Raw genomic sequence first — 15,048 nt, 5'->3', positions numbered from 1 at the left:
TAGAATTAATCTGTACGGAGTAATGCCATGTGGGAGGGCAGAGCTACTAGAGTGGTCCTTTTACGAAAGGTATTATGCCCAGTCGCCGACGCAGGGTACCCGTTAATACTATATCCAGATGCATGGCATAAAACGGGAGAGCCTTCATTGAGAGAACGATGAAATTGATGTCTAAGTAATGGCTGTGATTGTTACAAGGCCCCCTATCAGCGCCATTTGTCAGATATACACCGTTGCATAGGTAGTTACAAAACTAGGGGTATAGATAATCATGTCCTGAAGAGTGCTACTGTCGCCATTAGCTTTTCCACAGTCGATAGGCTATACGGACCGGTCCCGGTTGCGTCACCACCGATAGCAATGTTCAGATCAACTTTCTGCGTTTGCATCTTGGAAGGGAAGAGGTATAAAAGCAGCCAGTCCATCGAGTTGGATAACCTCCACGGACTCCAATCTGACTGACAATTGCTCAGCAATCGAAGATTTCGGAGACACCTCAACTACTGGAACCCTTTCCAACCCATTTTCAGCCCCAAAGATGTCTGACAAGCCTATCCGCGTTGCCGCCATTCAAGCGGAACCTGCTTGGAATGATCTTGAAGCGGGCGTTGATAAGGCAATCGCCCTTATCCAAGAAGCGGCGCAGAACGGTGCAAATGTTCTAGGGTTTCCTGAGGTTTTCATCCCTGGCTACCCATGGTGTGTACTCTAATGAGGTTCTCTCTTGTGGTCGACTCTGACGCTAAGATTTCTAAGGAGCATTTGGGCAAACTCTGTGATTGACTGTGCGGCATTCATGGATGAGTACTTCCGCAACTCGCTGGAGAGGGAATCCGAGCAGATGGACCGCATCCGGGCTGCAGTGAGGGAGGCTGGTATTTTCGTTGTGCTCGGATATAGCGAGCGCTACCAGGGCAGTCTTTACATTGCGCAGGTATGTATAAGAAAAGCCAAGGGCTACATTTGAAGATGTTTCCTTTTCGACTAATAATGGTGTGATACAGTCCTTTATTGACCCCAGCGGATCCATCGTCCACCACCGCCGCAAGATCAAGCCCACCCATGTGGAACGCGCGTACTACGGCGATGGTCAGGCAGATTCCCTGAAGACCGTTGTTGCGTCTCCCTTTGGGAAGGTCGGTGGACTGAATTGCTGGGAGCATTCGCAACCTCTCCTGCGATACTACGAGTACTCTCAGGATGTCGATATCCATGTCGCCAGCTGGCCACTCATTTGGGAGATGCCAGATGAGAAGGAAATGGCATGGCAGTACCACATTACGGGGGAGATGTCTGCTCGACTCTCGCAGGTCATGGCGCTGGAGGGAGCAACGTTTGTGCTGGTGTGCACGCAGATCCTGACGGAGAAGTCTCGCGAGAAATGCGAGCTCAGTGACTTCGTGTACGCAAAGACCCCTGGTGGCGGCTTTAGCCGCATCTTTGGACCTGACGGTGCCGAACTGGTAAAGCCCCTCCCTCCCGGAGAGGAGGGCATTTTATACGCCGACATCGACCTGCACAAGAAGGCTCTTGCCAAGCATAACCTGGATGTAGTCGGTCACTACTCGCGTCCTGACTTGCTGAGCCTGAGAGCAACTACCAGCGCTAGCTCTCCTGTGCATTTCACCAACCTGGCCTAATGGGGCTCCCAGGAGAACACGTTGGGGCAGATCATTACATGAGGCGGATCAGCTATAGCGGAGCGAAAGATTGATTGTGGGGGATAGAAGGACTGAGACTCTGCGGCTAAGTTCAATTCTCGAGGTGATTTCGAAATGAGATCGCGGCAGAGACACTAGCGAGAGAATGTTTCTTTTCTCTACCTAGGCCCCTGAATGGACGCAGGCCATAAATAGTTATGAATACACCCTTCTCTCTACTCTTGACGGTGCCTGTTACTCCTTATCTCCCACGGCTAGGAGGACACCCGGTAGTAGAATAGTAGAGCAGAGTCAAAAACTCCATGATCACGACTCTTCCTGATTGATCGCCCCCACCCTACCACCTAAGGGCTCCTGGATCTGCCCTCATTCGATATATTGACTACCAGGGCATTTGCCCTTTCCTCTCAACATGGTGACCAGAACTGACAAGACCTCTATCAAAAAGGCCTGTCCATGTCTAAGTAGACATAAACAGCTCAAACGCTGACTTCCCACCGAGTCATATAGGTAGAGATATGTATCATTGTATAAAAGCTCCGTTCATATCATGCAAGGGACCCTGATACATAGACCCAGAAATCATACTCCGTAATGACATGCTTGTCGGCCCACCCATGTATACCATGCTCCTCAATCATAGGATTGGGCATTGGATTCCCAGATATCACCACCAGCCTCGTCGATCATATGCGAGATAATCCTGTCATGAAGATCAGTATGTTCAAGAGGTGCGCCAGCCAGTGGTTGCATGCGACTCAGGTTGCTGACTGCCCTCGTACAGCTCAAACGACTCAGGGCCCCGGAACACCATCATGGTGGGAACTGAACGAATTTGATATTGGTCGCACAGGTCTTCCTCCCAAGTGCAGTCGATCTTGACCAGAGGGATGTCGTCGTATTTCAGCTCTTCGGCAGCGGCCTCGAATTTGGGGGCCAACTGTCTGGAGTAGCCACACCATGGCGCGTAGAAATTGGCCAAAACGAGCGGATTTTCTTCCATGAAATGGCGGAATGTCTCTTCGGTCAGAGACACGACGCTTGAGGCCGAGGAGCGAGGACAGGCAGGGAGGCCTGTTGTCACAGTGGCGATGAGGAACAGAATCCAGGGCACGAGCGATCGCGCGGTGATGGGTGAATGCAGAGCAGAGAATTCCGAGAAAGGACGATTGAGAATAATCTCAAGCGGGCAGGGGAAGCGGAGATCTATCATGCTCTAGAAGAAAGAAAAGCACTGGGGGCCTGGATGCAAGGGGAGGCGTCAGCACTAATAGAATTCGCCCAAAAGCAGAGCCCGCTGATGTCACTCCCCTGATGCAGGACTCATGTACACAATGACGCAGGTCCATACATTCGGTTCTTTCCATCGTCCAGCATCATCCAACTGGGAATTGCTGTCGACAATAGAACGAAGCAGGCTGTTTTGGTTTAAGTTGGTCATTGTATAGATTCGTCCCAAGGATTGTGCTGGGCTGGATCGACCCAATATTCCCATCCAGCCGATCGGGTCGCACAAGTTACGTACTCCTGTAAATCGACCATCTAGATGGTCTGTATGCAGGAACGAATGCGCACATGAATGGTATTTTCGACCTAGGCCATATCGGTCCTGAAGCGGTGGCGAAGACCTGTACAGGATACACAGCTCACACACTATCAACAACCTCCTTCAACACTTGCACCAGTCTCAAAATTTCCTCCTCTGCACTGGTTAGCACCGCTCACACTTCACAATCCACTCAACTCACCAGTATTATAGTGCAGCATGCTGATCCGCACCACCCCATCATCCGGATCCTCCAACCCCATAATGTCCTTCACCAAACGCAGGCTATACATATGCCCGCTGCGGAACCCAAACGGCGACCGTTTTTCGACCTGTTCCACAACGCCCTGGCTCTTGGCCCCGCGCACCGTGAAACTAATCACCGGCACACGCAGCTCCCGACTTGCCGACGTCTCGCCGTAGACCGTGATTCGCTCGTGGCTGTTGAGGAAATCCAGCAGAATCCCCTGCAGTTTTTCCTCATGCGCCGCAATCGCCTCCCACGCGCCCGCGACGTCCGATCCGAAATACTCCACCACGCGCGGAATGCTCTGCGTGAGCTCGTAGTTGGCCGATGCAAGGTTCAGCTTCAGGTCCAGCGTGTCGGTGGCCTTGAAGAAATGTCCCAGGGAGTCAATCTGGTCGTGGACGCGGGCCGAGGCGTACAATTGCGCAATATGCGGGCCGTACACTTTGTACCACGAGAATGCCTGCACGCCATCAGTATCTGTCATGGCTGACACCCCGGACAACTCACGTAGAAATCCACATCGAGATCCTTCACGTCCACCTGGCGATGCGGCGCAAGCGCCACGCCATCAACACAGAGGAGAGCCTGAGTCTGTCAGCTGGAGTCTGCCCTGAACCAACCCGATGCCGCTTACGCGAGGAAACTGATGCACGAGCTGCGCTATCGCCTTGATATCCACGATGGATCCGAGCAAATTCGACGTATGCGGACACGCCACCAGGCGGGTCTTCTCCGACAGCAGCGGCTTCAGGTCGTCGGGATCGCAGACGGCGTTGACAGGGTCGCGAGCGGACCAGAACTTCACCTGCAGACCCAGGCGCTCGGCGATGCGGACCCAAGGCGCCGAGTTGGCCTCGTGGTTGAGCTTTGACACGATGACCTCGTCGCCGGGCTGGAACTTGACTGCCGTCGAGAGGTTGTGGAGGAGCTGGGTGGTTGATGCGCCGAGGCAGATCTATGAAGATGATTAGGTCGAGTGCGAGATGTCAGGTCTCATTCGGGGTATTCAATAGCATACTTCTTCGGACTTTGCGTTGATGAACCGGGCGGCTGCTGCATAGCCCTCGTCATATGCGGCGGTCGACGCCTTGGAGGTCTTGTATGTCGCACCGAGCTGCACATTACAGCCCGACAGATAGTCCGTGATTCTATCACGTTAGCGTGGTCTTACCATGGGTGCAGGTCTTACGATTGAATCACTGTGTCTAAGACTTGGCTTCCTCCTGGACAGTGTCAGTACGTAGTAGGGAGGGTCCGAAGATATGAGTTCATACCTGCATTATCCAGGAACACCTGCTCCTGGTTCAGCGCAGGGAAGCGGGAGCGAGCTGCAGCGAGGTCAAAGGACATTTTGTAAGTATATACACGGAGGATATAGACAAGTGAAAAAGAGGTGGACACTGATGTAGACGGCTCTGTCGAGACGAAGAGGGGTAAAGTGGATGATATGGAGGATCCGATTGCCGATGGCTCCATTCCGCGCCAGATATGGACATGAACCGATAAGACTCGGTCTGAGATATAGACACAATATAAACTACTAGATGCACTGAACCAACACAAACACACTATAAACAGCCTGCGTCCAACGGGGTATATTCTATGGAAACAACTGTACGGACAATGCACAAGCCAGCCAGCGACACCAAACAACCCAGCCAAGAGAAGACTCCAAATACAAACCACTAATCCACATTATCATTACCTCGAAGAGCGAATGCCCGCGCCCCCCGAGCCGCCAGCCGAATGCGTCGCGTCGTGCACCACACAGAGCAAGTATTTCCGATCCGGCACCACCACGATCTCATGCTTCTTCGTTCGCAGCCGCAACAGCTTGACCTCGTCGTCGTCCTCCTTCTCCGACGCCTCGCCCTCGGCGTCCTCTCGCGACCCCGCAGACACGCCGTTGGCCTCTCCGTTGGACCCCTGGGCGTCGCCCGCCGCGGCCGGTCGCGAAAGCGACATGCTCAGCTCCGACGCACTGGAGACGAAGGCAAACACCTGGGCGGCTAGGGTTTGCGCCTGCGACGATGGGGTCGATGTGGGTGCGGTGGAAGATGCGGTCGCGCCGGCGGCGTAGGCGGTTGAGTCGGGCGTCGGAGGGAGCTGGTTTGATGTGTCGCTGGGGGAATTGGTCGGCGCCGTGTTGGGGGTACTGGTTCCTGACGGAGAGGATAGCAAGCCTGTGCATTGAATGATGGAGCCGTCTTTGCGGGAGAGAATGAAGGTGGATTGGACTCCGGGGCGGGAGGTCAGATGGGAGAGGAGAGCGGTGACATGTTGGGGGAGCTGGAGGGCGTCAGAGCAGTCTGAGATGCCATGGGGGAGATGCTTACCGCGGTTGTTTGAGCCATTGTCGAAGGGGGCAGAAGGGGTGGAAGCGTGAGGAGTGATCGCTATCAACAACATCGACAACATCAACATGCCCGATACATGCATAAGGATGACTAATTGTGCAGTGAATCTCCACCGTGACTTGTGCACGCATCATTAATAATTAACTTCTTATACACCCTCTATTCAGCACTACTAGTACTTAGTACTACGCCTACTACCAAGACTAGCGACTCATTCATCCGTACGACCGACTACATCCCACGCTATGTCTGACTCGGGGGGTCCCGATCCCAGCTCCTCTACAAAGTACAACTCCCCGTTCTCCTCGTCGGATATGATCCTGACGACCCCGCACCGACACCGGCATCGCTCCAGTCGGAAATGCCGAACTCAGCCCCTCCCAGACCATAGGGTCGCACTTGTCACCTCGACCATCACCTTCTTGTAGATAATATCCATGTCCTTGATCAGTTCTAAGCCACCAACATGACCAGCAAGCTGCACAGCGCCCCGCCCTTCCGGGCCGAGCATATGGGCTCGTTGTTACGTCCCGACAATCTACTGGAGGTGCGTGAAAAGATCCGCACCACGGGCGTGTCCGAGGAAGCCGCCGGCCTGCCGGCTATAGAGAAAGATGCCGTTAAGGACGTCGTCCAGATGCAGCGGGAGCTCGGGTTCAAGGCCGTGACGTCGGGCGAGTACAACCGCACGCGCTTCTGGGGACAGATGTGGGATGAGTTTGAGGGTATGTTCCCTGCTTCGTACTAGACACTACTTCGCAAGCAGACCACGAGCTGACGTGCCGGCCAGGAACCATCCGGCTGGAAGACGCCGAGGCGTCCATGTTCCGCCTCTACCATCCAGACGTCGTGAGTCTGATCGAAAAGGACCGCAAGGTGATGCCGGGTGACTCGGTCATTGCCGGGTCGAAGCTGTCCTGGAACCCGGCCACGTCGCGGTCGAACCTGCACGAGCTGCGGCTGGTGCAGGCGGCGCTGCCGGAGAGCGAATGGCGGCACATCAAGCTGACGATGATCACGCCGGCGTGGTTCCACATGCGCTACAAGCAGGGCAAGGCGTACACCCCCGCGGCCTACGCCAACGACGCCGAGTACTTCCGCGACGTCGCCAAGGTGTACCAGGCCGAGCTGGGCGCGCTGTATGCGGCCGGCCTGCGCAACGTGCAGTTCGACGACCCGGGCATGGCATATTTCTGCTCCAAGGCGTTCCGCCAGGGCTGGGCCGAGGACGCGGACAACGTCGGCAGCGTCGAGGACCTGCTCGACGCCTACATCCAGCTGTACAACGACTGTCTCAGCCAGCTCCCCGACGACATGCACACGGGCATCCACCTGTGCCGCGGCAACTTCATCGGCGGCCGCCACTTCGCCGAGGGCTCGTACGATCTCATCGCCAAGAAGCTGTTTGAGAACCTCAACGTCAACACCTTCTACCTCGAGTACGACACCGAGCGTGCCGGCGGCTTCGAACCGCTCAAGTTCCTGCCCAAGAACAAGAACGTCGTCGTCGGCGTCGTCAGCACCAAGCTGCGCGAGCTGGAGGACAAGGAGGCCATGAAGGAGCGCATCAACAAGGCTGCCGAATTTGTGAGCGCCGGCAGCGGCGAGAGTCGCGAGGACGCCCTGAAGCGGATTTGCGTGAGCCCGCAGTGTGGGTTCAGCACGCACGAGAGCGGATATCCTCTGAGTTTGGACGATGAGAAGAAGAAGCTGGCTCTTGTTCGGCAGCTTGCGGATGAGATCTGGGGTGAGGCCTGAGGACTATTCCACCATATTAGCTGTACACAATCAGAGCACGTCTGCCTTCACCAAGTCCGATAACTCCGCATAGCCGTACAGTCAGCGGGGATTCGCATCCTGCACTGTAGACTTATCATTGGGTAGAGACAACTAGTCCATCAGTCTAGCCTCGGCAGCTAACGCTGATACAAACTATATATATCGCGTCATCAGCCCATCCATCTGACTCCCCAATTTCACCATCACCTCGTCAATGCGATGACAACAACGACAGCAACAGCAGCAGCAACCCCCTTCAAAGTCATCGTGGTCGGCGGCGGCCCCGTCGGCCTAACAGCCGCCCACGCCCTCCACCACGCCGGCATCGACTTCATCGTGCTCGAGCGGCGCGACTCCGTCGTCCTCGACCAGGGCGCCAGTCTCGTCCTGGCCCCCCAAAGCCTCCGCGTCATGCACCAGCTGGGGCTGCTGCCCCGCCTCCGCGAGATCGGCGGCGAACTGCACCGCGGCAAAGCGTATACCCGCGACGGCCGCCTCATCGCCGACACGCCTGCGCTGCGCATCCTGCGAAAGAAGTACAAACGCCCGCCCCCTTAGGGTTATAAATCTCCGCTAACAACGGGTGGCAGCCACGGGAGCGGCCCGCTCGCGTTCCACCGCGCGCAGCTCGTCGAGGCGCTCTACGACGGACTGCCGGCGCCCGCCAAACAGCGCTACCAGCTGAACAAGCGCGTCGTGGACATCGAGTCCACCGCCGACGGGGTGCGGGTTACCTGCGGCGACGGCAGCAGCTATACGGGGACGATGGTGCTGGGCGTGGACGGGGTGCACAGCGCGACGCGGGCGGCGATGCGGGCGCTGGCGCTGGCAGAGGACCCTGCGCGGGCGGCGGACTGGGACGCGGAGCCGCCGTTCACGGCGGCGTACCGGTGTCTGTGGTGCAGCTTTCCGCGGCCGGCGGAGGCGGGGGCGGGCAAGAACTATGAGACGCAGGCGGCGGGCCACTCGGTCATGTTCATCACGGGGCGCGAGCGCGGCTGGATCTTCTGCTACGAGCGGCTGACGGAGCCGAGCCGGCGGCGGGTGGTGTATACGGCGGCGGATATGGAGCGGTTTGTGGAGCGGTTTGCGGAGTATCCGATTTCGAGGCGGTTGAAGGTGAAGGATGTCTGGGCGGCGAGGGTGACGGCTGGCATGGCGAATCTGGAGGAGGGCGTGCTGCGGCACTGGAGTTGGGGGCGGATCGTGCTGGCGGGCGATGCGTGCTATAAGTATACGCCGAATGCGGGGCGCGGGCTTAACAGCGGGATCCAGGATGTTGTCGTGCTGTGCAATAAGCTGCATGCTATGCTGGAGGCTGCGCCGGACCGGATGCTGGATGCTGCGGCGCTGGGGAAGCTGTTCGCGGCGTATAAGAAGACCCGCGAGATCCCCGTGCGGGGAGAGGCGAAACAGTCGGCTGATCTCACGCGCATGCATGCTTGGGAGGGTGTCAAGTCTTATATCATGGCGCGGTATGTGATGCCGTGGTGGTTCGTCCAGTGGTATCTGCTCAACTACCCTGCCGCGCGGGGCATCAGAAAGGCCTGGGTGCTGGACTATATCCCTGCTGAAGAGCCATTTCAGGGCTTGGTGAGTTGGAAGCATCCGCTCAAGAGCAAGCTGTAATGACTCCTCTGCCTGTAGAGGGCACGCGGCTGAACTACACGGACTGGTGACACGCTACAGTACGATCATACTGATTAGAATTAGAACGGCATTGAAAGAATAACTCATAGACACAAACAAAATGGTATCGTCAAACAAAGCAGTAGTCAAGCACAGACTGATTAGGGTAGGAAATTCGAGTGAGCGAGGATGACAACGAGATATAGGAAATGCCCTCACTGGGCGACACGACAGGTAGTAGGATGTGTTCGTTCATGATCAAACAAAGCAGATGCGGCTGGTGCTGAGTGACGAGGAAAAGAAATTTAAAGAGTGCCTCCCAATTTTAAAGACCGTTTACAAAACATATCAAGCCCGAATGCCCGGACGCTGGACTCGATCGATGCTGGATTTATCCGACATCCAGCTGAAATTAAAGTCCTCCATCATCTCCTCCAGCTCCCGGACGTGCTCTTCGCTCTCGTCGGAGTAGCTGCTCCGTCGACTGGATCCGGGGCTCGCGATCCAGGTCTCTGGTTGATAGGGAGGGCGGGGCTTGCTGCGTTTCTGTCTTTCATGTCGTGTTGGACGCTTGTCAAAGCTGGAGGCATGTGTCCCGGACGAAAAGGACCGGCCCAAGTCCGGTGGCGATAGTGATGAGGCCGAGCCACCCAATAACGTCTCCAGGTTCGGCTTGTCACCCAGGTCAAGAGCTGCGAGAAGCGCAGCTTGCAAGATCTTGTTCTGTCGTTCCAGCTGAGCGATGCGGCCCTCCAGGTTGTGAACATATGCCGATTGGTAGTGGAGGCTCCCCCGGGACTCCTGCGAGTAGAAAGTGCTCTGGGATTGCTGGGACTGGGGGGATATCCGCTCGTGTCCACGACTTCTTCTCTGGGGCGTTGTCGGCATCGGGAAGTTACGCGAAGATTGCTTCTTCACGTAGCGCGGTTTCGATACACTGCCATCGCCGACGACAATGGGGGCCGGCTTGAGACGCCGCTTCTTCGGCGGAGAGGGTTGATGCTGATACTCGTATTTGTTCCGGCCCATGCATTCGTCGTCGGACGACGGAAGAGGAGTTTCGGATCGACTGTAGATGTCCTGTCCATCATTCCGGTCTCGGGAAACATTCGAGCTTCTCGCGCTGCTGCTTCGAGAGAGACCGGAGCTGCGGTTAGACGTGGAGAGCGAGGAGCGGTTGCTGGCCTCCGACGGCGCTTTGAAGTGCATCGGTGAGCTAGACGAGCGTTTGCCTGTGGCCTGTTTATTGGCAGGCCGCGGCTGCAGAGCCGGAGGGGAGAGCGCGGAAGATGCGATCTCATTGAGATCCTTGTTTGCGTTTTGTTCTTCGGAATCTTTGGCGTCGCCATCGTGCTCTTTCGACGTCGACACCTCGTCGATTCGTTCGGGGATCGTCTGGTATCGGGGAGAGCGGAGGGGTAGATCTGATCCGCCCTTGGATCCTGACAGATCCTTCAGTTTTAGAGCGCGAACACGCTCTGCACGCGTCAGTCCGTTCCTCACGAACGGAGTGATTCCGGCCTCGGTTGGATCATCTTTCTTCGATGATTCATCTTGCGACGGTTGGCCGGGCTCCGTATCAGTTGCGGTCTCTGCCCGAACTGTCGTAGTCGACTTCGTGGTGTCAATCTCCGGTTTGGCGTTTGAAGAGACATCCGGAGAACTGTGTGATGGTTGAAGGGTTGGTGTCTGTTTTTCTTCAGTCGGTTTCCCATTGACAGGCGGGGCTTGACCACGCTTCGCATTGATGCCAGGGACAGGTTCCGGTAATGAAGGCAGGGGCCTCATGGGGGCCGGTAATGGGAAAGAGTTGATAGCACCCAAAGGCAGTGAGGAAGGACGGCGGGGATTCCTATGTTGGGGGAACCGTTCAGAGATCGGGCTATTCGTCAGACTTCTATTGCCGCTTGTCGACGCTGCAGTCAACTCTTTGCCTTCGGTTATCGGGTGCCCAGGATTCTGAACCCTCGGTCGATCATGCGCTCCTCTAGAACCGAGTGCTCCAGATTGCATGGAGCCAAACATTGGGCTCTGGAGGGATTCCGCGATGAGACGGTTCGGTGCGGGGCGACCATTCGAGATACGCCAGGCTGCCTTGCTCGAAACCCTCGGTGGCAGATTGTCGGGAAACAGCTTCAAGGTCTGTGAAGCAGCATTTGAGGGGGCGTGAGTCGCCTGTGCGTCTGAAGTCGGCTGTGCTTCGGGGGCTTGAGAGACTTGGGGCTTGTCCTTGTGCTGGAGATGTTAGTATATAGAAGACATGTCTCGCCGTCATATTATGCTCACCTGAAGAGAACCGGTAGTGGACCTGTCACCTGAGGCAGCTTTGTCTGCGCTGTTTGGTGAGGTAGAGGGGACTTCACTCTGATGCTGTACTGGCTTATCGGCCTCCGCATGTTGGGAGGAGGTGTTTGTCATCAATGGCTTTTCGGGAATACTCATGATCGGAGCTGGTGTGGTACTGGGCTGGGAATATGGATGGTATGGGGGAGGAATCGAATCTTCCAACTGAGGTGGAAAAGGAGACAGCAGACTGGACCAATGATGTCAATTCCCGGAGGTCAAGCGAGGACAACTGAGTCCCATTTGGTTCATGTGAACGAGCTCTCTCCAAGGGATCTCCGAGCCAGGGTTGGCCAATCCGCTCTACATCTCGACGGGAATCGGACCGGACGCTCAGGTTGGTAGCAGACTGAGATGATGACAGGGTGGAATCGATACTGTCTTTGGTGGGAGAGGCTTCTTGGCCTTCGGGACTGGAAGAAAGCCCTCCTCTTGAAGGGCTAGGAGCTGACGAGAGGCTTCTTCGGCCTTGCTCCTGGGGTCCGTCGGCTTTCGCTGACGGTGAGCCAACTGGCGGAGGCGACGATGGCCCGCTTTAAAGATATCCCGGGCACCACTGCTCTGTGAGTTCGCGGAGGAAGCGCTCTGGGCTTGGAAGAGCTGTACCAGCTCTGGGACCGCATCTCGGCTCACGTGTGCATCAAGTGGCATGGGAGACTGGCCGTCTCCAGCCGGCATGGCGGACATGTTGGGATGGCCGCGTCTGCCTAATTGAGAACTTGGCCGATAGATGGGGACAACTGGGCTGGGCGCGACAGGGTCGTCATGCAACTCGTTCCGTTGCTGCATAAGGAACCCAGTTGGACTGCGGTCGTCGGGCCGATTTCAAATCTGGATGCGAGAAATAGGGGGAATCACCATCGACAGCGGTCAAGGACGGGTGGTACAGCAGGACGAGACAATCGCAAGGGTAAGAGAAGGTCGCCGGTGTTCATCCACAATACGTTTTGTGGGAGCAATGAACCGTCGGCAGTCGATACGGACATGAAGCAATTGGTCGAGTGTGGGATCTGAGCTCCAACAACGGGAATAGAAAGGAAAGTAAGCACGTCAAGGAAAGAAACGAGGAAAGAAAGTAAGCGAATGGATGTATGTAGTATGTACAATAGCTGTATGCAGATGCCTTAACGAGACTTGGGCGATGACATCCTTCATCCAACGAAAACAGCAGCGCCGGGTGAGGTCCGTTGGAGCTTAAGAAGGATTTTGTCGCCATCTCGACCTGTCATGCCCCTACATAGCGGGGACGGATCCTTTCTGGGTGTGACCCTCCAGTGGGAATGCAGCGGCGACGCATCGTCGAATGACGAGGCTTCCTCGTTCTCGATAGATTGAGAGATAGAGTTGGATCTAAGTAATGCTATTCCGCCATACCAGGATCCGCCGGCATCCAGGGCCCCAGGAGGAAAGCAAGCAAGGTTGTGTGGAGCCCCCTCCAGACCAAAAGGGGATGGAGAAGGAGAACAGGGAGCGAGCATTGGCCGGTTCATCTCAAAGAAAGAGAACGTTGACGATCCGTCCGTGCTAGTCGTTCGATCGGGATCCAGATGGCGCCAAATGACAGACCAGCCGGCCCCAACTTGACGGAACCAACTGCTGTGATCGTCGACCAGCCGGCCGTTCAGCCAGTCGTGGATTTTCGTCAGGCAAAGCATCCGGTTCGTCCTACCGGATTCGCGTCGTTCTTTTTTTCCCTCCCAGAGCGCGGTGGCTTATCAGGATCCCAGCAAACAAAGGGGAACCGCTGCCCATTCCCGAGCTAGGTAGGACGTCCATCGCGTTAGTCGGTCCCTCCTGTGTGACGTCGTCCCATCATCCTCGGGTTCTCTCTGCAGACGTGTGGGCATGGCTTTGGCGACCGTTGTACGCAAGGGATGTCGTCCACTCTCGCCCTTCGACCTCCTTGACACAGAGAGGGGGAATAGAAACGGGATTCTGGAGGGCCCTGCGGGCCGATGATAACATCGTTCCATCCGCGAAAATGATTTGGACGCGACGATGTGAGCTGTCAAGTGGGCCAGGGCGTCAGGACTCAGAACGGGAATGGTGGAAAGATCCCGAAGTGGAGAGACCAGGAGAGCCCAGAAGAAGCCGACTAGGTCGATAGACAGACTGCGATCCCGTCACTAGTCGATCCATGGCATGGCCTTGTGCTCCGGACTGAATGCGGGAGTTTGTGTGAGGGAGAGAAAGAAAGACAGAGGATGAGGTTAGAAGCGGAGGATGGGGATAGGTCACATTCGGTCTTGTCCAGCCTCAGGTCCAACAACAACAACAACAACCTGGGTAGTTCATCGGAAGAGTCCATCCTCTAGAGAATCATCCATTGTAGGACAAAACCAAGAAGAAACGAGAACGATGGATGAACGATGGGAATAATTGTGGCGGCACCTTGCGGATCGCCTAAAATAGTTGCTTGCATACAAAAACGCCATAGATCGACCAAGTCTGACTCAAGATCATAATTATGAGTGATATTCTTATTCCCATTATCGAGCAAACAGATGCTCAACTCCACTAATCGGCTGTCAAGACCCCGTACTCTGTACACTGTACTCTAGACTCGACTCCTCCATTCTCGGGATATAACAGATCCTCCATGCAGTGCTGACAAGACTAACGGGATAGAACAATATCTCCAATGCAGCTCAAATTTGGATCCCGTCTTGCGCGACTCTATCCAGAATGAAAAAAAGCAAAACAAACCCCTTGCAGCGATAGACGAGTTGATAATCCGCCCGACTGAATCGCGTCCTGCACAGACGAGAATAGATGGCAAGGGAGAGACATTCGGGTCGTGAAGAATTCGGTTTCATGGATCTATGTAGGTGCTCGTCTCCTGTGCATACCCAGGACCTACCTACATACTCAGGGCATATGTACCTACATACATCAATCCTACATACATCCCATCCTGTCCATGAGGAACATGATGAATTATTCTCCGATCGTCAGTATTCTTCAGTCCCAATCTTGGGACTCGGTCGCCCTAATTTCGCCCATGCTGATCCTGACGGCCTCTACCTATCCAGCTGATCGCTAGCCAGTAACTAAATATCCATTTTAGACACAAGAAGAACATAGAAACACATAGGGGCGAATAAAGGTGGGCTTAGCACTTGCTGGCAATGAATAGCTATTGACCTAATAAGGGCTGCTGTGTCCATGTCCATCGCAATCGTGTCTGGTGTTCATGTTAAGGTGTGACCACATGCAATAATTGCTATCACCTGGTCATTCACCAATATATCTCAACCCACATATCTCCAGCGACACAACGTACTGTACACCATGTACAAAGCATCACAGCCTTGGACCAAACTCCCTGCGGCTCCAGCCAGTCGGTAATGGTCTACGGGATACTTTTGAATCCAAGCCAGCGAAGAAACTTTGCAACATCTCAGGCCTTCAACCAATATACTTCAATAATCACGTTGTAAACTCTCCTGGCAACTGCATAGACCCCTTCGCACAGTCAGGCAC

General features: G+C 55.4%; 7 protein-coding genes across 7 annotated transcripts; 2 read left to right on the top strand and 5 right to left on the bottom strand.

Moving 5' to 3' along the window:
• Positions 1-538: 538 nt before the first annotated feature.
• On the top strand, positions 539-1,640 carry ATEG_07252 (carbon-nitrogen hydrolase family protein; the record flags this gene model as incomplete). The annotated part of the gene is made up of 3 exons (XM_001209938.1): positions 539-699; positions 757-934; positions 1,005-1,640. 3 exons carry the CDS (start codon positions 539-541, stop codon positions 1,638-1,640), a joined length of 975 nt encoding a protein of 324 aa, XP_001209938.1.
• A 745-nt stretch (positions 1,641-2,385) lies between these two features.
• Positions 2,386-2,664, bottom strand: ATEG_07251 (protein disulfide isomerase family protein; the record flags this gene model as incomplete). The annotated part of the gene is made up of 1 exon (XM_001209937.1): positions 2,386-2,664. The coding sequence occupies one exon, from the start codon at positions 2,662-2,664 to the stop codon at positions 2,386-2,388; it is 279 nt and encodes a 92-aa protein (XP_001209937.1).
• Positions 2,665-3,307: 643 nt separating this feature from the next.
• ATEG_07250 (uncharacterized protein) lies at positions 3,308-5,811 on the bottom strand (the record flags this gene model as incomplete). Its single annotated transcript, XM_001209936.1, has 9 exons — positions 3,308-3,363; positions 3,410-3,917; positions 3,965-4,042; positions 4,092-4,412; positions 4,476-4,605; positions 4,647-4,668; positions 4,732-5,006; positions 5,163-5,746; positions 5,794-5,811. The coding sequence occupies 9 exons, from the start codon at positions 5,809-5,811 to the stop codon at positions 3,308-3,310; spliced, it is 1,992 nt and encodes a 663-aa protein (XP_001209936.1).
• Positions 5,812-6,325: 514 nt separating this feature from the next.
• ATEG_07249 (cobalamin-independent methionine synthase II family protein) lies at positions 6,326-7,572 on the top strand (the record flags this gene model as incomplete). Its single annotated transcript, XM_001209935.1, has 2 exons — positions 6,326-6,539; positions 6,605-7,572. 2 exons carry the CDS (start codon positions 6,326-6,328, stop codon positions 7,570-7,572), a joined length of 1,182 nt encoding a protein of 393 aa, XP_001209935.1.
• Positions 7,573-8,166: 594 nt separating this feature from the next.
• Positions 8,167-9,033, bottom strand: ATEG_07248 (uncharacterized protein; the record flags this gene model as incomplete). Its single annotated transcript, XM_001209934.1, has 1 exon — positions 8,167-9,033. The coding sequence occupies one exon, from the start codon at positions 9,031-9,033 to the stop codon at positions 8,167-8,169; it is 867 nt and encodes a 288-aa protein (XP_001209934.1).
• Positions 9,034-9,570: 537 nt separating this feature from the next.
• ATEG_07247 (uncharacterized protein) lies at positions 9,571-11,664 on the bottom strand (the record flags this gene model as incomplete). The annotated part of the gene is made up of 2 exons (XM_001209933.1): positions 9,571-11,457; positions 11,509-11,664. 2 exons carry the CDS (start codon positions 11,662-11,664, stop codon positions 9,571-9,573), a joined length of 2,043 nt encoding a protein of 680 aa, XP_001209933.1.
• Positions 11,665-11,898: 234 nt separating this feature from the next.
• On the bottom strand, positions 11,899-12,252 carry ATEG_07246 (uncharacterized protein; the record flags this gene model as incomplete). The annotated part of the gene is made up of 1 exon (XM_001209932.1): positions 11,899-12,252. One exon carries the CDS (start codon positions 12,250-12,252, stop codon positions 11,899-11,901), a length of 354 nt encoding a protein of 117 aa, XP_001209932.1.
• Between the last annotated feature and the right edge of the window lie 2,796 nt (positions 12,253-15,048).

This window comes from Aspergillus terreus, genomic scaffold (genome assembly GCF_000149615.1).
Source record: "Aspergillus terreus NIH2624 scaffold_10 genomic scaffold, whole genome shotgun sequence".
Taxonomy (NCBI): domain Eukaryota; kingdom Fungi; phylum Ascomycota; class Eurotiomycetes; order Eurotiales; family Aspergillaceae; genus Aspergillus; species Aspergillus terreus.
The sequence above is the reverse complement of the archived record's forward strand: the minus strand, read 5'-3'. Positions and strand labels throughout refer to the sequence as shown.